General features: G+C 42.7%; 4 protein-coding genes across 7 annotated transcripts in view; 1 reads left to right on the top strand and 3 right to left on the bottom strand.

The window, feature by feature from the left end:
* The window catches only part of LOC143212797 (zwei Ig domain protein zig-8), a 43,862-nt gene extending 30,106 nt beyond the window's left edge, over window positions 1-13,756 (top strand). For both annotated transcript variants that reach the window (XM_076431968.1, XM_076431969.1), the window contains exon 5: window positions 595-13,756. In XM_076431968.1, the coding sequence (XP_076288083.1) occupies window positions 595-785 (191 nt within the window). In that variant the 3' untranslated portion in view covers window positions 786-13,756. The remainder of the gene's footprint in view (window positions 1-594) is intronic.
* The window catches only part of Unc-13 (unc-13), a 697,844-nt gene that overhangs the window by 618,345 nt on the left and 56,986 nt on the right, over window positions 1-22,513 (bottom strand). The window lies entirely within an intron of this gene.
* On the bottom strand, window positions 13,939-16,165 carry Kdsr (3-ketodihydrosphingosine reductase). The gene is made up of 4 exons (XM_076431967.1): window positions 15,670-16,165; window positions 15,068-15,497; window positions 14,754-14,995; window positions 13,939-14,295 (listed from the first exon to the last, which is right to left on the bottom strand). The coding sequence occupies exons 1-4, from the start codon at window positions 15,784-15,786 to the stop codon at window positions 14,083-14,085; spliced, it is 1,002 nt and encodes a 333-aa protein (XP_076288082.1). The 5' UTR covers window positions 15,787-16,165; the 3' UTR covers window positions 13,939-14,082.
* The window catches only part of LOC143212795 (protein fem-1 homolog CG6966), a 33,127-nt gene continuing 27,682 nt past the window's right edge, over window positions 17,069-22,513 (bottom strand). For all 3 annotated transcript variants that reach the window (XM_076431963.1, XM_076431964.1, XM_076431966.1), the window contains exons 2-8: window positions 22,262-22,421; window positions 21,568-21,768; window positions 20,907-21,158; window positions 20,193-20,349; window positions 19,672-20,101; window positions 19,397-19,582; window positions 17,069-18,903 (exon numbers count right to left, since the gene is read on the bottom strand). In XM_076431963.1, coding sequence (XP_076288078.1) covers window positions 18,493-18,903; window positions 19,397-19,582; window positions 19,672-20,101; window positions 20,193-20,349; window positions 20,907-21,158; window positions 21,568-21,768; window positions 22,262-22,421 — 1,797 coding nt within the window. In that variant the 3' untranslated portion in view covers window positions 17,069-18,492. The remainder of the gene's footprint in view (window positions 18,904-19,396; window positions 19,583-19,671; window positions 20,102-20,192; window positions 20,350-20,906; window positions 21,159-21,567; window positions 21,769-22,261; window positions 22,422-22,513) is intronic.

Here is a 22,513-nt window from a genome sequence, read left to right as displayed (position 1 = left end):
ACACGATAACATTTACCAACAAGAGAAAAAATGTTCTGTTACATTAAATTAATTACATTAAAATTAAATTAGTACATTAAACACATTAAATCCTTATTCGTAGCCAATACGATTTTAGTCGATAAAATACTTGTTATTCCACGACTCTTTTTCTTTTTAGTTATAACAGTTATGGTCCCTGATTTCATCTACTCAATTTTACTATAAATGCATAAAGATCCGCAGTCTAGTAATAATAAATGACCGGGTGCAATTTAAAACTGCAATCTAATTGAATCATCGCATAGTGTACGAGTATACCTTTTACACAGACTGTAGCCGGTCCAATAGTTGAGTAACCCAGCCGGCGTAACAGTTTTCAACAGTTGCGTGCAGAACCGTTCGAAGTGGCGCGGCGCAGCGGTTAAAATCTATTAGAAGCAAAACTCTCGCACAATCTACAAGACCATCGAGAGAGAGTGAGAGAGAGACAGAGCGTAGACCGCGGCTGCCGATATTAAATGAAATTCGCCAGCAGACAGAAATCGCGGAATACGGCTAGCGCTCGTTCGTAATATAATGTACCACCAGGTAAAATGAATTTATGTACCGCAGGTGAGCATCCAGCCGCGATTCAGAGAGGGATGAATTCGGCGCCGGGTGGTTGTCCAACGTTGTGGTGGCTGGCGGGCGTCGTGACGCTGTATCTGAGTCACGGTAGCCGGCTGTTCCCCCTGGTCGCTCTTCTGATCCTCGTGGTCCTCTCTTACCCGAAGAACCCGTCGTACTTCGCGCCGGAACGATAATCAGGAATGAGAGGGAGCATGGTGTGTCGCAAGATGATCGATTATCTCCTGCTACGAGACCCGGGAAGCGCCTCGAAGAACACTCCGGCCGAGGAAGAGACGGGGAGCACGTGTGCGCGGGGCTTTCTCAGGAATCGATTTCGTGAACGGGCAAAAGAACGAGGACGATCAGCAAGGGAAACCGCGGGAAGAATACGCGGCGGCGTCAGATAAATAAGCGCACGAGGGTGGTCTAATGGTTCCTTTCGGTCAGCGATTAACGTTTTCCTTTTGCGAGGTGCGAGGTCGAGAGAAAGAGAGAGAGAGAGAGAGAATCATCGGCTGTCCCGTCTCGACGGGTCGTACGCGGTGATCGCGAGCGCCGAGAAACGTCGTCTTCGTTGCCCGACCATGTTTCGAGCACTTGCGAAATCTTTACAACGAACCGTTCTGTTCGACACAGGTCGTCGGCGTCCCGACGACGCTGGCTACCCCGGGAACGGGGACTCAAAGGTATAGAAGAGAAACGAGACAATGTGATCGATCCGGCCGTTAGTAATTAGGGGTTAATTTATCTCGCGGGAGGGGGATTCCTGTTGAATCGGGCGGACGACACGAAGCTCGCGCGAACGCTGCTCCGGAAAACGTGTTGGGAACGAGGATTTTTTATAGAGACGCACGTGAAACGAGGCCCCACCGATCGTTCCGTGAAAATTACAGATCGTTTTTGTATCTTCGTCGATCGAGATCGATCGCTTTTAAGAAACTTCGCGGCGATTCGACGATCATCGTACATGTTCATCCGGAGCTGTCGTCGCGGAGAATCGGTCCCGGAGTCACACTGAAACGGGATCCCCGGCTTATATTCGTTGTTCATCATTGTCGGAAGGTGTTCCGCGATCTTCGTGTCTTTCCCCACCCCCCGGCAGGAAGCCAAACCAGTGACGAGAAGTCTCCGAGAGAGATCGATCGCGGGATTCTGTCGAGGACACCGCGAGGGTTTCGTATAGTTTCTTTCCGCGTCGAGATTCGCTCGACGAGACACCCGCGCGTCGTCGGCGTGATTCCGGTTGGCTGTACGAATCGAAGCGCGAGGAGACTAATAAGAAATAAGAAATGGGGATATCGCGAGAAGGAGATCGCTAAATGCTGACAGAACTTCGTCCGCGCCGCTCCGCAGAATTGAGACTTGTTCGATGAATTTTTTCGAGGCGATGTGATTAATTATATTCGAATAGGAAACGATTAGCGAAAAAAAACGTGTCTATGCTCGACCGTCTTACCGCGAGCGTCCCGGGATCGTCCCGAGCAAGTCGACAAACGTCTCGACGATCGTCAACGATTCGACGGTCCGTCGAAACGGTCGCACGCGCCAGCAGAGTCGCCAGATCAGGGGAAAACGGTTTCCCTCTCCCTGCCGGACTCTGGTCACGTGGCATTCCAACGCGTCACGTGACCGGGCGGAGAAACATAGCGGAATAACGTCGTAGAAGGGGAACGATAGAGTGGGGAACTTAATCTGGCGACTCCGCGCACGAGTTACGCGCTCGAAACAGTTTTCCTCGGTTTCCTCTACTGTCCGTCCAACGAGAGTTGCGGGATCTGCGAGACCCCCCACTCCTGACGCTCGGCTGCGGACTCCACTCTTGGAGTCGCGATAGGAGCTCGGCGTTTGCTGTCTTCGTCGAGCGATTCGGCCAATCGCGGAGGACGCGTAACGCGGAGTAGGGATACCACGTGGTACCTACCAGTTTCTCTGTGCCAACTATCGTTGGACGGACAGTACTTTCCTTTCCACTGCAGGAAGTCGACGACTGCGAGCTCGACAGACGACAGTTCTCGAGCGGTTCAGTTTGTCGATCTCGACTAACCGAAGTCTTTCCAATCCGAATGTATCAGTTCACACTTCTTGGGGAACACGGTTACGCGTCCGTTCGATGAGTTGAAGAATACGCTTAACGATCCGGGTATCTTGAAAAGATCACCTGTCTGTATTTTTATTGATGTGTTTACGTTAAAAACGTGACTAATTAGAAGCTACTGTTTTCAACGAGCGTATCACACCTCCGACTGAATTAGCTAGCGAAAATCTTTCTTCGTTTCTCTCCCTAAAATGATATCGCTCCGAGGCGAGGCGTATCGCAAACTGCGCCGTTCGCAGCGATAAAAATAACGCGCGTGCCTGTGTACGCTGACGGCTGATACGTGAACGCAGAACTTTTATTTATGGAAAATCGTTTTCCTCCGTATCGGCACTCTCCGGGTCGAACGAATATTGAAAAAGACTATCTAAGAGCTGCCGTTCGGCGTCGCGCCGGTGAAAATAATAAGGAATTCGAAGGTTTAAACGATGACTCGGCGACGACACCCTTTTATCGTAAGTTTAATCCCCGAGGACGCACCGTCCCCGATAATTCTCGTTCATATCAGACGACGAGGTCGACCCCCTCCATATCCAGTGTTGCTCGCAGTCCCTGAACGTTCTGCCGAAGTAAACTGAACCGGAAGTCGCGGCGTGACGATCCACCGAAGATCTCGCGTACCACGAAACCTCGTTAACACTTCGTGGCGGTCGCGCCGCTGCCGCCTATGTTACACGTGAACACTGCCTATTACATTGACACTGCCTTCGTTGTTTTTCGATGAAAGAAGAAGCAAACACAAAAAAGGAAGCAGACGGAACGACGCGTACCGTGAAACAACTCGCGACGATCCACGGCGACGGAGATTTTGGTATCCGAAGCGTATTGAGCATAGACACGAGCCAACTAAAAGTCTTATATGTCCGTGCATGCGTGTTAGAATTCACAACGGAATGGGTCAGGAGGGTGCGATTACCACGAATCAGCGAGCACACGACGGGAACAACCGAGATATGTATTCATATTCGCAGAGTATCGTTCAAATTCTGAACACCTTTTCGAAACTCGAAATCAAAAGTCTCTTCGATCCGAGAAACTTCCTAATAATCGAGCTTCCAATATCGATCGATAAACTCACTAAATACGAGATGGTCGTAGTGGGAAGGATATAATTAACGCGAGCATGGAATTATCGGGCACAATGGGCGAACGGAAGTGATATGCGGTGCACCGAAGTACTTTCTTTTTCATTTCGAACGTCGTAGTCCTACATCCTACTGTCCAGTGAAAGAGTGTAAACTAACGGGACGGGAACGGGGCAAGAGGGATGCAAGGAACACCTGAGTGTTCCACAACAGTTTAGCTAACTGTCAAGTTAATTTCATCTTTTAATTACTTCTGTAAAATGTGCAAGGTTTATCAATGCCCAATAGACTTACAGAATAAATAAAACGTAAAAATGGTAAGGTTAACTTACAAGGGAACATATTCAGATGCGAAAATCCGATTTTGATGAAACTTATGGGAGTTTATAGTTCTTTGAAAAATATTTGTCACGTGTTTTTTTTTATCGGCAACCATCCACTTTGAAGGGGTGAAAACAGCCCTCAAAGTTGGGGGTCAAAACCATATTTTCTGAGATATCTCGGAAACCAGAGGTCGAAAAAATTTGAATTTTTTAAAAAATTGTGTGTTTTTCAATGGGAAATGTAGTCGCGCAAGAAAATTTTAACAAAAGTTTTTTGTTTATTTTGTTTTGAACTATAAACTCCCATACGTTTCATCGAAATCGGATTTTCGCATCTGAATATGTTCCCTTGTTAGTTCTTCGCGGAAAAGACGTGGAAAAAGTCGGTTTTTATTTTTTCTAACTACGGCGCACCAATAACTATAACAATATATCGGTACTGTAAAAATATAAATGTTATCACTGTAGAACTTCCAAGTGAAATCTGCAATTTTTCGATTTTTTTGAGGTTTTTGATTTTTTACAAGCAGGATTTTCAATTTAAAAATCTGAAACCAATTGCGGAATATGTATTTGGGTCCTTGATATGTGTCAGATTTTTCTCAGAATTTTTAAACATCATTAACTAGGAAAAATAGGCCAAGAACTGGTTTCTCTATTTTACTCCATAACTACCCTCCCGATCGAGATACAGGGCTGAAATTTTACTCAGTATGTACATATTTTCTTGATGCCCTATCGAATGACCCATCGTCGATATAATTCGGCTCAAGGGCACTTTTGAACATATTATCCGATTATTATTCGACTTCTTTTGGATAAGGTATAATGAGAAAATAAGTACAGGATGGTTTGAATTGTTTATAACTTTTTTAATTTTAGAGTGAAATAAATAAATATTGGAAAAAAATATAGTGTACAGAAGAGGAATTTTATTGAACTAGACGTGAAAGATTACATCTCGCAAATGGCGGCCATTTTCTGCTTGACACATTCGTGCTCTTTCTAACACATTTTCCATGACTTTTCGCAAAACTTCAGGTGTTATTGCACGGATTTCATTGCGAATATTGGTTTTCAGTTGGGAAATGATCGCTGGCTTATTGACGTACACTCGCTCTTTCAAATACGCCCAAAGAAAACAGTCGGGAGCGGTTAAGCGCGAAATAATGCGTTGGCCGAAGACGTCTCGTAACAAAGACATTGTTTCTCTTGCAGTATCTCTGTTGTGTATCTTTCCATATTAAATTCTAGAAGCCTTGTTTACAAAATTCTGAAAGAAAATTGAAAAAATGTTGAAATAAAAAAATTATAAAGAATTCAAACCAGACACACATTATTTTGCGCCACCTTGTATTTATTTGTGACCGAAGAATAACTGGCCACGTTATTAGTTATTTACAAATTGTCATAATAGAAATGCCTAGTAGTAATATCTGTTCCTACGCCTACAAACGGCAGGAGCTACGTCAAAAAGTCAAAAAGTGGGGATCGGGCGGAGCGTCCTTAATGCCCTTCTCGCCCCGTTCCCGTCCTGCTAATTTACACTCTTTCACTGAACAGTAGAGTCGCCAGACAAAATGGGAGACGAGTCTCGATCTGGCGACTCTGATCCCAGCTGAAATGTGGATAACGATCGAAGAGAAATGAGACAACACACAAAACTGAATAAAAAGAGAAAGAACGAACGACCAAAATGATCCTTCAATTTCCCCTCCTTTTACCATTTATCGCAAGAGAGAGAGAGTGAGAGAGAGTGAGAGAGAGGGGACCGTCTTCTGTGCGCTCGGTCCAACTTTATTCGAGGAATATGAAAATATTTGTAATCGATAATTACAATCGCAGTTGTCTCGGATGGTTTGGTATGGACGACTCTTTCTTTTTCCATGTAAAATTCTGAATAAAAGAGATAACGTATCCTTTCCACTGATAATTCTCTACACTTTGCAGGTTCTCGCCTACGCCGTGCGTGTTGTCTTTCAAATTTTATCGATCGATAGGTAAACAATGGTAGCGGAACGGCCGGTTGGCTGTCACGGGTGATAGAGCGAGAGCTAGAAGTCGCCGTGGCGACACAGTGACCCAGACCGTTAATTAACGTTGTGCATGTTCGGCTGTATAAACGTGTACGGACGGACAGCTTTTTCGGGCCGCCTAGCCTGAGGCGTTCCGTGAATTTGCTTTCTTCTCGCAAGCGTTAGGGGATACTGTTTTTTATAATATTATATATATAAATATATATATATATACAAACGAGCAGATAAATATATATATATGTATATGTGTGTACGCTCGCGCGAATACGTTGCACAACGGTGTTGAAGTATTGAACAAGTTTCAGCTCGGCTCTCTCCCGGGAAACGAGAATGCGAGACAGGCGAAAGAGAGAGAAAGAGCGCGCGCGTGTGTGTATGCGTGTGTGAAAGAGAGAGAGAGAGAGAGAGAGAGAGAGCACGAGCGGCGCAACAAACGTCACGGGAATACAGTGGGTTTAGAGTTAGAGAAATGTTTTCGCCGGGCGAGTGCATGGACGTAAATCGTGATGAAAGACTGTGAGTAACCGCGAAGAAAGTGAAAGAAATAGAGAGGAAAGAGTGAGAGAGAGAGGGAACAGAGGGGTAAGGGGCGAAGTAGTAGGAGCGGGAGAAGAAGACTAGCTGTACGAGAGAGACCGAACGATACGTTAGAATATCTACGATTCATGTGATTGTAAATACATAGTATATAAATAACGTAACGTTAAATTAACGATATGCCGTACGTGTTACACTAAAGAAACAAACAAACAAACAAAAAAATAAATAAATAACGTTACTGTGTAATTTCTCGGATCGTAAACGCATTCGAATGGGTCTGGCCGCCCGTGCTAACCGACTCCGGGGTTGTTTCAACGCCGACAATGCCGGCCACTGAGAAAGTCTGAGGCTCGTTTTGTGTGATCTCTCGTCCCACCTTTCTCCATTCTTTTTCACTCCCCCCGAGTCTCAATCGGTGTCCACGAGAATCCGCGCTTTCTCCCTCCTCGACAATCGTTTCCCTTGTCTTCTGTTTCACAAGTTTGCTTCACCGGCGAACAGCGGCGTCAGGCTTGGGCATTATCGAAATCACCGCTCGGATTTACTTGCTCGCGACCAGTACACTATTCGTGTATGGACTAAAGAATGCTTAAAAGTGGATTAAATATTTGAAATGCGCTTACTAACATATGTAAAACCATCATTAAAATCTATATTCTGATATTCGGTGATTGAAATCTAAAACGTTTTATATTTTACTTTGAATTTTCTGTGACTTTGTCTTTAGAACGCTGTATCTCATCGCAGAATCATCTAAAATGAATAATATTTTGGATTTGGGAGCTTTAAAGGGTTGTCACTTTATAGGAAAAAACTGTTTTTCAATGTATTAAAGTTGAAACATTGAATTTTGGCCACGAAAACAAGGTCTCCGGACCACTGTGGAGCGTAGCCTTCGGAACTCGGTCGTCGCGAGTAAGTAAATCCGAGCGCTGATCGAAATCAATTTGACAAATAATATAATTTGGCTGCATGCCATTCGAAAGCATCATACGTTGGTTTACTTGAACAGCCAAATAATTTGTTTGTAAAACACGAATAATAAAGCATTGAGAATAATTAATGGTTTCAGATGATCGTTTATCTTATTTCAAAGAAAACGTGCCCAACCCTGCGACACAAATAACGAATACTAATCAAGCGGAATACGTTCGCCGACACCCAGCGTTTCAACAGGACCCGTTTTTAGCATAAGCGTCGCGTAGCCATTTTCGTTCGGCCGCGGGAAGGCGAGCGCAGCAGGGGAGTTGGCGAAAGAGTTGCGGAATAAAATCGGAGAAAGACTAAACGTAGGCAGCGCGCAATAGTGAAAAGGAAGAAAAAAGAAAGAAGGGACGAGGTGGCCGAGGGAGCAGCACCGGCGTGCATGCTTTTTCTGGCACGGCGGTGCAACGAGGCAAGAGAAAGGGACGCGAAGCTGCTCGCAGCTTGCATCCCTGGGTAGCACGGGCCGGCCACACGCGACTAGATGTAACACTAATTAACGCCTAGCGTAAGAACTAACGGATATAAATGAAGGGATATATTGTCTGACATAATAACCAGGTGTGAACGTACACGCGTATACGTGATGTCCGCGGGCAGCGGAGCAATGACTATATATCTCTCCGCGCGTGTATATGCGTCAGACAAAAGCGAGCGAAGAGGTGAAACACAAGCGAGAGCGAAAGAACAAGGCGAGAAAGGGAACACGTACACGCGCGAGGGGGTTAAGAGGAATTAGATGAAAAGAGAGGGGGTGGGGTTGTTCGTTGGACTGACGCCGGCGAAGCGTTGGTCGAATGAAGCACTTTAAAATAGAAAGAGGCGACCGAGGACAATCTTTCTTGTACCGTTTCTTCCCTTTCTTCGTGGAGCGCCTCGCGAGGCCACTCGTGGCGAGAGACAAAAAAAAAATGGAGAAAAGAGATAAATAAAGAGAAAGGGCCAACGATAGGGCTCGCCTCGCGACCGCAATTAAGGCTCGCGGCCCTTTATTCTCCGACGCCACCCCCGCGAGGCGGAAGAAGAAAGTTGTAACTCCCGCGCTTGTCCTCGTCGCCTCCTTTATTACAACCGAACTAACAAAGAGGGGACACGTGAAAGACGGTGGCTAACGACCGAGACCGGTGTGGCGGGTGTGTGAGACGATTATAAAACCACGACGACGATGTCGACGATGTTGGCGATATGATGATTACGACACGACGATTACGATGGTGGAATTAAATAAAAAAAAACATCGTCTAAGGTATACTAACGTTGTAGACAGCATTGAATTTTTGTACCATTGTCTATAGTAGCTCTTAAGTGTCGCGGAGTTTTCAGTTCATAGTGTTGCCCGCCTGTGCAGGCTTGTGTACGTACTTGTGTATGTATCCTCGGTTTTTTCGTCGATAGCTCGCGGGGCGGATCTTCATTTTCAAGCATATTCTTAGCGTCCGCGAGACTTTCGTTTCGTCGTCTGTCTCTGTATGCGTGTTTGTATGATCGGGCGCGTATGTGCGTGCGTGCGTGCGTGCGTGTGTTACTTCGAACGAACTTGCGTCGATGAATATACATCCACGTCAGTGGTTCTTCGTCGTTCGAAGCGGCGTTTTCTTATTTTATACGCGAACTTCGTCGTGATTCGATTCTATCGGCCGTTGCGTAGCCGGCGGTAAGAAACTACGATCGAGAACCACTGACTCTCCTTGCAATTAGCAACTTCTCCCTTGCTCCGGGGATTCTATTATTCCCGCGCCGTCGGACAAACGCCGCCTCTATGATCCTTACCGCTCGTCTCCAATGATGTCTCGGATTTAACGACGTGAAACAGAGCCGAGAAAATGTTCTCCGGTGTCGCAAGACAGCCTCGAACAATCGAATCCGCGCGGGCCGAGCAGCAAGTATCATCGAGGCGTAACAAACAATCAATTTTTCCGCACCTCCGCTGTGATTTGCTCCTCGACGACACGAACGAATCGACGTAGGTTAAAATCCGCCCCAGCGACACAACGCGCGCCTGTTCCCGAGAGTCGCGGTACGCGAACATCGAAAGAAGATCCTTTTTCGTGTGATGATTGACCGTCCTGACAGTTCGTCGATGTGCTCTTACGCGTAGATACTCGAGCTAGTTTTTTCGATAGTAGATAAATATGTAAAGACAGAGAGGATATGTGATTCTACCGGGGACGGAACGAGAAGCGACACCATCGATTCAATTGTATCGATAAGTACGTCGGAAATATTAGATTAGGTTGTGCATACGAAACGTCCGAATCGAAGTCGACAATGGAGACATCTTCGGAACGGAGAACAACCAAAAAATTCATTATCTATTGCAGTGTTTAGCAAAGTTTCGATATCTGGTGAAGTAGCAGGCGTGTACATCCTTGTACACAAAAGTAGATCCCGCTGCACTAGAATCAGTGCGTAGCCCCTTCAAACTTTTCCTGTATCCCCAGGGGTACGCGTACCACACTTTGGGAAACACTGATCCATTGCAAAGCCGGGATACTTCTTCCCCGCCATCGCTGTGCGACCCCCATGGGGGTCCAGTCCAGAGTTGGGCAAAAATTTAATCAACGATTGACGACTAAATTTCTACTTGAATCGTTAATCGCAATTAACAATGAATCTTCTCGTTTAGTCGTTAAAATTGTGGTTAACGATTAAATACTTATTAATCGTCAATCGGATAATTGATTACTGATTAACTGCTGAAATTTCGAAATGACATACGTAATCAGAACTGTATAAATACTGAAAATTTTTAATTAAGCTATTCAATATAAAACATCGTGAAATAAATAAACTAACATTGAAATGTCCCCTCAAAAGCCATTTTTTAAAAATTAAACTATTCAATATGAAACATCATGAAAAAAATGTAAACTGAGTTTAGGTGTATTGTCATTTGGTCCGTAATACAAATTCTGTTTACGTGCTTTTATGTTTCTTTTTCGACGATTCCCTTTTTTAATCAACGATTGACGATTAAATCAATCGATTGAATCAATCGCCGATTTTTCGACGATTTCTTTTTTTAATCGTACACATTAATCAACCAATCATGATTAACATTTCAATATTGATTAATGCCCAACTCTGTGGGGGTTTGCCGGTTCTCCCACTTTTTACTTCTATTTAGCTTGTTTCCTTCACAAGTTCGAATGGTGGGAGACGCTGGTAGGCTATTATGGAATTTGACTCTTGAAAATCAGACGTTTCGTGTGCAGATACCTAGCACAGATATTGTGTTTCGCGCGGTCAGCCGTGCGCGGAAGCTGACGATCGAGTTTACCGGTTATGTCAGGGCTCGGAATTATTTACTCGCGACGGTCCCTCGACCCGGCCGCGCGTCTCGCTTCCCGTGGCGGTCCTGGTTCTCCTAGGCGTCACGAATAGTGCCTATGGTACACGCAGTGGCGCATTACCCTATAGGTAACTTGGGCAAATGCCCGGGGCCTCAAGTAAAAGGGGGCCCCGAACAGAAACCATGATCCAAGATCCAAATTCTACGTTTTTCTCATAGAGTTATGCAGTTGGTGCCCCGAAATTCTACTTTGCCCAAGGCCCAACTAGTTGTAACGCGCTACTAGGTACACGCCTGAACTGGCTCGAGAACTAGGACCGGAAGCGAAACGCGCAGCCGGGTCGAGGGGGCGCACTATATGGGCCAAACCGACGAAATCTGTGTCAAAATCAAAGAACTTTCGATAGAAATGAGATAGGGCGATGAAGTTTTTTTTTAATGAAAGCTGAAACTTTGCAGAATATGGGATAACTATGGAGATTGTGGTACGAACGTTTCTTAACCTTGAAAGAATTCGTTAAACTTGCACAATTTCAAGAAAATTATGGTTTTTCCAATACCACGCGCGGAAAAACATTTTTTTTAACGTGCGACACTTCATTTCCCGCAGATTTTTCCACGCTGATTTTAAGCAAACGTTCAAATACTTCGTTATGATTATTTTCAATGTGTTTTATATATGAGAATGCAATATTCCTTCAAACTAATGGGTTACCAAATCACTTCAACGAAAAAATGATTTCATAAGTTGTGTTCACAGAAATCGATTTCTCGCAAAATCCTGAGGTCGTAGATAAATTTTGAAACCAGATTTGAGATCAGCGTGAAAAAATCTACGGGAAATGATGTGTCGCGCGTTAAAAAACAATTTTTTCCACGCGTGGTATTGGAAAAACCACAATTTTCTTGAAATTGTGCAAGTCTAACGAATTCTTTCAAGGTTAAAAAACGTTCGTACCACGATCTCCATAATTATCCCATATTCTGCAAAGTTTCAGCTTTCATTAAAAAAAAATTTCATCGCTGTATCTCATTTCTATCGAAAGTTCTTTGATTTTGACGCAGATTTCTTAGGTTTGGCCCATAGCGGGGGGCTTACCTTCGAAAATACTGGAGCCCTGGGTTATGCGAAACGATCTCACGGGAGAGCACGTAAACTCTGTCGAAGAGAAGTTGTATACTGTTGCGGTATGAACCGATCAGCCAGGGGCATTGTTGGCTGAGAGTAGCGTTGATACCACGGAGATGCGATTATAGTGATTTTAACCCTCTACCGCTTAGCACTGCTGTCGGCCATGGAAGGCATCATAGGGTACTTATTTGCGACGATATCGGAACGCCTTGTAAGTATAGATAACTTTTAAGAAAACAAAACCAAGTATGTACCTTAGATGAATCCTTCTGACGTGATTGTATACTTCTGTTCGTTTCGTTCGTCGAACGTTATCGATTTTACCCTGTCACCGTTCGATTCGCGTCGATATATTTTCTGTAAATTCGTTCGAATCTTGGTGATCGTATATATTTCGCGTATATAGTTCGTAACCAGAACAGAACATTTAGCTGTGGAGGGTTAGAAGCGAATAAAGGGGTACACAGTGGTCGATCGAAACACTCGGGACGGCGGAGAACATTCATCGATCGCTCGTAATTCGAAGCGCTGTTCGTATCGCACGATAAAACGAGCCGATATCGAGACCCCGTGGATCTCGATGACGCGTCCGAGAATCCGGGGTCTCGATCGCGACACGATGGGGGAAACCAATCTGTCGAAGCACATTTCAGTTTCCGAGAGATCTCCCATAACGACCGTTCTCATGCGTATAGCTAAATGGGTCTAACTAAAACGTTAACGAGCGTCGTTCGCCGGTTCGAACGTTCGACGAAGCTGGGTGACAATTAATTAACAAGCAGCGTACAATCTCGATTGAAAGCGACGGCGAGTCGGAAACTTAGAGGAGTGGACGGAGAGGAAATTTATTTGTACATGTGTTTGTCGAGCGCCCGAATAAGCGAACATCGATTTCAAGCTAACGTAAATTTACAGACCGAGGACACTCGATGAAAATAATGAAAAGAAATATCCCTCGGAACAAGCCTTGTCTCGCAGATTCCCGGCTGCACGCCTCGAACGCTTTAGGGGTCGAGGGGATTAGACTTTAACGAATCTGCGAGGTGACGCCCCTAGAAACAACAATTGTATGGAGTATGGACGAGAGCGCGGTTGTCGAAACGAACGGAAATGGGAACGCGTGGGTGCAGTGTTTATGCGAGTTAGAAAGGATGAGCGAACAAACGACAGGATCGAAGAGAGAGAGAGAAAGTGAGAGAGTGAGAGAGAGATAATAAATCAATGTTAAACTGATCATTACGGATTTGCAATTTCGAGAAACACATCTTCGTTATTCGCCATTTTCTCTACATATATGTTCAGCCTCGGTTTTGCAATCTGGACGCCGAACCTCCATTGGGCATATAGACCGATGCTGTATTATGGGACTTTTTCGTGAAACAGCCAAAAACATTAACAAAAAAAAAACCCATCTCGGACCAACCGACATCGACGCCGAACTTATTTTCTGCATCAGAGGATGCTAGATGCGAGCGTTATTACCCATGAGGCAACATCGTCCATCTCGAAATACACATTACACACACATTTCTCAGCGTTTCCGTTTTTCAAAGTATCGTGACAACATGGACGAGGTGAACTATGTCTCGTTCTATGTGTGTAAGAACCATAAAGCTTAATGAAGAACATTATACTATGAACTTACGGGATACTAAATAAAAGTAAGCCAAACCGTTAAGTTTCCAACGTGTCCTTTTTCCTACGCGACGCCCGACGCTGATCGTCGCTTTTTCTCCCAATCCCTTTCCGGTTACCATGAATTTAATGGGTCCCATAGTCCCATGGTCCCATGGAAATCACCGACACAGATTTCTCCGACACGGTTTTCAAAAATGGGACCCGAATTTAATACACGTATCCTTTATTTGAAAACGTTTATTAACCATATTAAAAAGGATTCACTTAAATATTCACTTAAACGATTTCTTAATTTACATCTTATCGGTAAAATGGTATATTTCAAACGACTGGTGTATAAAACATGTTGTAGTTTCCTTTTCCGTTCTATTCGGATTTCTTGTTCTTGTCCCGCGTTTTTATACAATTCTGAATGATCTTTTTGAAATGGATCAGGTAGAAGGCACTTATAAAACGGAAGAAACCCATCAGCGATGACTGTACAATTAATTCTATGAGCGAGCCTACCGGCGACATACCGGAACACAAGGTTGTTAACATAAAACCCTCCACGCCAACTGTAGAGAAGAACTTTCCAGCCTGAAAATATTCAATTTTATGAAGGTTTGCCAAATAAATCGATATACAGGGTCCGTCCGGAAAGCAATGCGACCACATTTTTTAAAAAAAATCTATTAAACCTTCCGTCGGGCGCAATATCTGGGCCGCCGAGTTCGGGCGCAATGTGCTTGACGGGCACACATTCAAAAAATCTGATAAATATCTAATTAAGTGCATTTATACAACTGCAGTTAGGGAAATAGTGCGCTTGGTGCCGTCTATACTCGTAGGGCTGCCCTTTTGGGCCCCCTCCAAGGGAGCATACGAAGCATGGAAATCGCGCTGGAAAAAATGTGTCGACGCCCAAGGATCCTACTTTGAAGAAATTTAAAGGTTTGTACCCATATGTTTGATAGATTTTTTTTGAAAAATGTGGTTGCATTACTTTCCGAACAGACCCTGTACGATACCCAGAATATAGCTTTTCGTTTACTAACCAACGCATCTTTGAAAAGTTTATTGGCTACTACATCGGGACTCACTAGAGAACTAGTTTCCGATATGAGCTTTGTTTCGAGAGGTTTTGTTAACTCTTCTACTGCAAAACCTGGAGTATCTGTGTCTGGAGGTAGACAGAGAGTCACAGAGATATTGTATGGCGTAAGTTCCATAGATATGCTCTCGGCCAGACCTCGGAGAGCAAATTTTGTACTACAGTAAGCCGAATAGCCAAATATACCTGGAAAGAAAGGAAGCAGACAATTTTTATTGGGCATAATAGGCAGTCTAGTAATAATGGTTAAGTCTATACCTAAGAGTGCAGCTTGGGAAGAAGTTAAGACAATAATTCCATCCTGAGTAGCTTTCATCCTTTGGACAACAGCCTTGGTGCAATAATACGATCCGAGAAAATTAATGTGTATCATTTTCTTCAAGTCTGCCGCTGTTGTGTCCTCGATTTTCCCACAAATAGCAGTGCCAGCACAGTTTACTAACATGTATATCGGACCCATAGTTCTTTCTAAATCACTCAAAGCCTTCTCAACCGCTTCGTAGTCTTCGCCGATATCCAGAGATAAATATTCAATTTTCTGCGTGTCCTTATTTTTGCAAGCATGTATTATTTCGTTCCTTGCAGCCTCTAATTTTTGAACGTCTCTTGCAATTATTGTAACATGTGCCCCATGCTTGGCAGCGGTAATTGCCACACATTTTCCAATTCCGCTGGAACCACCCGTTACCTAGAAAAATTAATACGCAATTAAATATGCAGAAAATAGGAAATTTCTAAGCGTACAAAATTTCAACAACGTTAGCAATGATAGTATTTCATTCGATCGGTAAGTACTTTGCTTAAAATTTTGTTAGCTTGTTTTCAAAGGTTAGTTTCTAGGTTAGATTTTCATTACTCACAACAACGTGTTTGTTATTGACACTTTTTGTATGTCCGCGACAAAAATAATATCTCGCAAATAAGCTAGAGATTAATACGGCAGCGACTACTACTATTAAACCAAGCATTATTGCCATCGCCCTTATTTTATAAACTACTTGACACTGCACTGTGTTCCGAATTCCGATAAAACTTGATTTAATTTGTAGTTTTAACTGCAAGTCGATGCATGTTCAACAGATGCAACGTAATTAGTATTAGTATTCGGAAATTTATATCAATATGTTACAATTCGTAAATACTAATTACAGATTTTTCACAGTTCTAACCGAGTCTACCGTTTTACTGGTAAACAATGACAAGCTCGATGAAACACATATGATTTATGCAGCGTAGAAGATAGGTGAACTTGTTCTTTGTATTTTACATATGTACATGGTTTTAATTTTTATTTATTTCAAAAACGGATAGTGATAAATATTCAATGCAAAAATTATAAATGTGATACGTCATTTCTACCGTTTAAATATACGCGCCATATATCTACATGTGTAATCTTCAGCATAGACTTAAGATTAGTATAGATGTTGCATGCAATGCATTTTTCTGTCTACAGTTCTGCATTACCGACTCTCTGGAATATGCCGACAGCACACTCTATCGAAATGAAACGATCAGCTGATGACCTACACGAGGTTGCAACTCCAAAGATCAGTCTATCTGAGCCAGTCGACATTCTTGTTATAAATACTTAGAATAAATTTATGTACACGTATGATTCAAACATTTTATGTATCAATCTACAATGAATAAATAAAGAGAATGTTATAACAAAGCACACACACACATCTTTCTTTATTTCCACTAACATTATCGTGCCACCTCCTCCGCTATCATGTTCTTCTAATACAAAGTTCCATTTTTCAAGATTTCGAAAATTTTCGCCAATTTTCGACCGTCCGGCTTGTCGTTGAGTTGTACTACTGAATTTTCGAAAATTCAGTAGTATAAGCCGACGACAAGTCAGACGGCCGAAAATTTTCGAAAATTCAGTAGTACAACTCAACGACAAGTCAGACGGACGAAAAATGTCGAAAAAATGGAACTTGTATTAGGAGAATATGATATTGAAAGTGGTGGCACGAAATTCAGTAGTACAGCTCAACGACACGTTAGACGGCCGAAAATTTCATGTACGGTGTGAGGCAAAAAGAACACATTAACTGTTGTAACTAATATTCTTTATTTTTCACGAAAAAGTTACAATATCAAACGTGGTCAGATAAGAAGGTTCTCCTCCTAGTCCTCCTGGTCCCGAAGCCCGACCGTTCCTGCCGGAAATGCCGGTATCCCTGGCCCGTCTGACAAACTCTGACTAATACTACTAAGAGTAAATAAAAATAAATAAACGTATCGGTATATTATTAATCACACCTGTATTTTCACAGTCTTTACATTACAAAACAGTTAATAAACTGAGTGGATTTAAACGTAAGATACTTTTTTTGCAGAGGATTCTAGGGTTCATGTAAAACTATCGTACGTAAAAGGGTGTATAATGTATACGTTAATGCGATTATGAAATGTGAACTTTTCCAAGAAGTATAAAATTACTAAACTGAACAAATGATCAATGAAATTCTATATTCTCCCTTCCTCACTTACGATCTGTCTTATAATCGTGCTATTTATTCTCGAGTGCAAGTGTATAACCGTTTTCAAAAAAAGCACCTTACTTAAACACTTTGCTTACGAGGATTCTTATGTATAAGTATAATTCTGTATAATAAGTATAATCTAATACCGTGTGTATATGTGTGTGTGTGTGTATGTGTGTGTTATATGTAATATATATGTATATATGTTTATCACATTTCGAATAAAATTAAACTTAAGGATCGATGTCACTGAAAAGTTCACAAATGAACTCCGAATCTGTCGAAATAATAAACAGCTTTAAGAAAATAAAAAACTAGAATGATTTCTCGACGAGACAATCATAATTCATATTTCAGGCTAAATCGTTCTACACGGAAAAAATTTCTGTGTCACGCGATCTTAACCCTTTTTTATTTCTTTATTCAACGGTGAAAATAAAATTGATTTTTGTTTCTCCACAATTACACAACTTTCTCCGATTTAAAATACACATTCATGTTATGACTAAATAGTATCAACGTGATGTGTATAATTATGGCTCGTCCGGGGTTTATGTATAAGGGTGATGGCTGGTCTCAGCCAAGTATACAATAATAAAATCACATTGATCGATATTTCTAAGTCATTAAAATCGATCCCAGTAAGTTATCTCCTAGATTCTCTGTTTCAAAGATTTCAATATCCTTCGCTGATTTATCACCGTGTATCGAATGTGTGCACGAGAATATTTCTTATATATTTCTGTGCCTTTAGAAAAGTCGCTTGTAACAAGAGTATCTGAAATTTCTTATACAAGATTACCGTGTTTTTCTTTTGCTTTGATAAGTTCCTGCAAAAACCGACTCACGCGATTCATGTACCTCGACGATACTCAGCAATTGAAAACCCGAATATCGAAGGAGACGTTTCTAGGAGCACGTTTCTATATTAAGTGCACTGTTTTTAATTGTATTATCACATGTATAGTAATGTCAGGTCTCTCAGGGGGAAGGGGTTGGGGGGGGGGCAGGTTTCACACTTTCCCATTCAGAAACTTACTTCTAGCGTAGGTTCACTATTCGAAAGGATGCAAAAACTTTGTCAGCGATTCTTTCGTCTTTAGTAAACAAATTCAATTCTTTCGCGGCATTTGAAAAACAACATTCGAGACATCCCTCGGTGTCGCGTGCATTAGCTAAACACCATTAATGCATTTGAACGAACGATCGGAGATGCTTCGGAACTTCATTTAGCCTATGCGTTCTTCTGACTATTCTGGCTGCCAGACAGGCGAGCGTAATGTACTTTATCGGCTTGACAGAATGGTAGAGGCGTTTGTCGCGTGTCAACGTTTCGAACGATTCACCGTCGTTGTTAACGGCGTCGATGTGAGCACCTGCCTCGAGGAGAGTGATAACTAGATCTTGCCGCCATAGCAGGATGTGCGACTGAGCAGCAAAATGCAACGGTGTGTTTCCTTCGTTATCTTTCGCGTTCACATCGGCGCCAACTTTTATCAGAGCTTTCGCTAGATTCGTCGATGGAAACTTGGAACTCGTATATTTACCGATGGATGTGCCTTGGCCGCTACAAATCACGTGCAGCACGTGAGGAACCTGAAGAAAAAACACCATGAGCCTCGAGATGCAATGAAAAACTTCGACTAACTTTCGTTTAGATAAACGAAATACAGTTAGGAGTGTAACTGATCACTAGACTAGATTTTATGTATTTATGGCAAGAATGAATAAGTGCAATTTAAGACAGTGAAAATATTAGAAGAATTTTAAAACACTGTTATATTATTTTCGACCCATTGAACATATTAAGATAGAAAATCACTTTCTATTTCAATCTAATTGGTTGCCAATCAGGTAGAAAATTTGTATCAATTGCCTAAGCTAAAAAAAGTTGTAAAAATCAATTTTTACTATTGTTTTTCACTGCAAATGCATTTTTACAACATATTCATTAGACGTCATTTACTAAACTAATTCTTCTAGCCTTACAGAGAAATTGAAGTCGTTTGGTGGATTCATAAAAAAGTTATTCTGATTTAAACTGTGTGTGATCAGTTATGCTCCCAATTGTACGGTTGGTCGCACTTACAAATTTTATTCGAACTAATTCGTAGATCGCTTCGTGCAGAGCGGTGTATTCGTCAGAACCCTCTTCGGGAAGATCAAGCGTCGATAGACACGCCAGATGCAAAGCGATCACGAGAACTTTGTTAAACTGTAAGGTGATTTCGCAACCTTTGTTCAACATTTTCTTTCCTAGCTTCACTTCCATCACCTGCGTAACAAATGCGACACTTTATATAGACCATCTGATACAGAATTTGTTACTGAACTCTGTCGCATACTTTTATATGAGAGACTTACAGCTTTCTTGAACACTCTAAGGATCTCCTCCCTCGAAACCAATGGAGCAGCTTTACGCTCCGTATCGCTCTGTCGTCGTAACATGAAATTGAAAAGATCGTTGAAGTTGCTAAGCGAAGTTTGAGTCAATGGATCCAACGGGTCCAAAACGCTTTGCTGTACGTCTAAGGCGTAATTCCATAGTTCAATGCAACGGTTAAACTGTCCACCATCGGCGTAAACCGCTCCTCTGTAGCGAATGCAATAATGAGTGTCAGGATGACCCGGCCCCAATATTCGTTCACGAATTACAAGCGCTTGCATCCGTATTTCATCCGGATCGTTTAGCTCGCTGAGCACTTCAGGGTTAGAGATCTCTCGAGCAAAGTTGTAAGCTGCAATCGCGGGTTCCGAGGTTGGTTTCGGTATCGGCGGATGATCCGGGTGGTATCTGAAAAGGTAAATGTATAAACGTTTTCATAATTGATCATCGAAACGATCAAGTAAGACGCGACCGATTGTTGTTAGAAGATGCTACACACCTTTCGGCCATCGCTCGTGTCCAAAGTTCCAAAGCGCCTACCATGTCTCTCTTTTTATCCATGTAGGTAGCACCCAGAAGCTCGAGCGCGTCGATATGTTCCTCCCGGCTTACCAGATTAGGTATGTTGATAAAGTATTCGACGATGTGTCTATGTCCTGTTGAAACAATTGTCCCATGAGAATTGAACTGCCTCTGAAGAAAAACGCGTTTCTTTTATTCGAAGCACCGACAACTTTCGAATAGTCATTGCTACCGGAGGACTAACGGAACTATGAATGAAATTGTTATTAACTACTACAGTAAAGTCGCGATATTTGTACGAACGGTTTTGACCTTGAGACAATTCGTTAAACTTGCACAATTTCAAGAAAATGTGGTTTCTCCGTTACGGAGAAAGAAGGACATTCTTTGCGCCCGAAACTTTCATCGTATCATAGAAAAAATAATGAAAGATAAAGAAGTTTTGTACTTTCGATTACGTCGATCCGTATTTACTTGCTGTCCTTGGCTACGTTCGGCTTTTCGCATGTACTCTCGGCCGGTCGGCGCGATAGACGCAGTTATACAGAAATAGTGTCGGTATGCGATAGTTGTCCGTGCAGAACACAGGCTGTTTGACAAGAATCGCGACTTTACTGTATTCTCTTAGCGTACAGTGTATTACTGTTTGGAAAGAGAACAGATCTAATTGTGATGTCACTATTGCTATAACCTGTTATAGCTGCCGTGAGGAGCGGCGTCATCCCACAGTAATCAGCATCCATTTTGGCCCCATACTTGATCAACATCTTCACGATCTCCAGCGATCCGCTCTCTGCACCGTCGTGAAGCGCCGTGTTGCCCCTCGCGGATTTCCGATTAACGTCCGCTTTCAGGGCGAGCAGATATCTAACGATATTAATGTGTCCTTTGAAGCAGGCGATCATCAAGCTCGTGTGACCATGGAGATTCGCGATCTCGATGTCTGAAAACAGAAGGCACGTTCGCATTTGATTGGTTTTTCTTGTCTATTTACGGAATGGTAAGAATAGACCGTTGCTCTATATGTATACATGGAAGGCTTGCTATAGCGCGGGTAAGACAATAGGAGTATACGAATCAGAAAATAGTAATCTATCAAGTTTGCTACGATCGTGGTCAGAAATAATATCCTCTTTCTATAATGGGGTCGACTCGTAGTCGTTAACTACGAACGGAATAAAAATAGAATATTGTATGCTACTCTTGGAACTATACAACTTTCGTCCCAACCATGTTTTCATTTATGTGGCATACTCGGCTGAATCACCCGGCACAATTTGTTTTCGAGATGCAAACCTGTCCATAAATCATTTCAGAATATATACTTGGATTCTTCTGAAACGCGTACGTACCGGCGCCATGATTGACCAGAAGTTTAACGATGTCGAAATAGCCGTCGAAGCAAGCTGCTCGCAGAGGTGTGGATCTTGTTAGAGTGGGCGTATTCACCTGGGCACCTTTCTTCACCAGCAACTTGACAAGGGCCAAGTGGCCAGCAGCCGATGCGCACCATAAGGGACTGGCGCCTCCTATCGTGTCGCCGTCGAAGACCACTATTGCAAAGGACAAACACATTATTACAAATTGTTAGAATTTTAACACTAAACCTACCGAGCCGAAGAAGTAACTGGTAAATGCCTACCTCTGTCTAAAATAAGTAGGATCATTTACTATTTACTATTAAAAATACTATTTTCCCCAGCTCTGCATAATATCAAAATTGTTTCGCGGAACCCTCAGGGGTCCGCGGACCACAGTTTAAGAACCACTGCCTTGTATAAATGACAAGTTTAATTTCATTTAGATTTTGTACACGCTCATTTCTTATGAAATAATTTTTATTATCTCAATAACACTGTGAAATCAAAAATCTGTAAACGGTCGTTTCGTCCGGCGATGGTAGGTTTAGTGTTAGAAAGTGGAATTGTAAAAATGTCCATAATAAATTTCTTGACGACATATAGAAACGACGACGTTTTCTTTTCTCGCGTAATTCTGCAAGTTCGCAAAAATGTTCGATTCGCAGCGATGACGTGAGTATATTACCTGACCCGGACTGCTCGATGTTCGCTCCACATTTTTCGATCAGGTATTCAGCTACGTCGTAATGCCCGTTTCGACAGGCCATCACTAATGGTGTCGCGCCATTGGTCTTGGCGCCGACTAAAATTTCTACCACATCCTTTTCCCGCTGATTCAAGAACACCTGCAACAAATCGAACGGACGCAACAGGTGAGAAATGTTAGTCATTCTTCGTAATCGCGAGGAATTTCGCATTCTTTACACGATTCCACTGT

The sequence above is a fragment of the Lasioglossum baleicum genome, chromosome 10 (assembly GCF_051020765.1).
Source record: "Lasioglossum baleicum chromosome 10, iyLasBale1, whole genome shotgun sequence".
In the NCBI taxonomy this organism is placed as follows: domain Eukaryota; kingdom Metazoa; phylum Arthropoda; class Insecta; order Hymenoptera; family Halictidae; genus Lasioglossum; species Lasioglossum baleicum.
Note: the sequence above shows the minus strand (reverse complement) of the source record. Positions and strands in the feature narration are given on the sequence as shown.

Excerpts from the sequence above, each read along its gene's own strand:
- Kdsr (XM_076431967.1), bottom strand. The coding sequence starts at position 15,786 with ATGGCAATAATGCTTGGTTTAATAGTAGTAGTCGCTGCCGTATTAATC. Across the intron at positions 15,498-15,669 it reads TCAATAACAAACACGTTGTT|GTAACGGGTGGTTCCAGCGG; the intron begins GTGAGTAATGAA and ends TAATTTTTCTAG. Across the intron at positions 14,296-14,753 it reads AACTTTTCAAAGATGCGTTG|GCTGGAAAGTTCTTCTCTAC; the intron begins GTTAGTAAACGA and ends GAATATTTTCAG.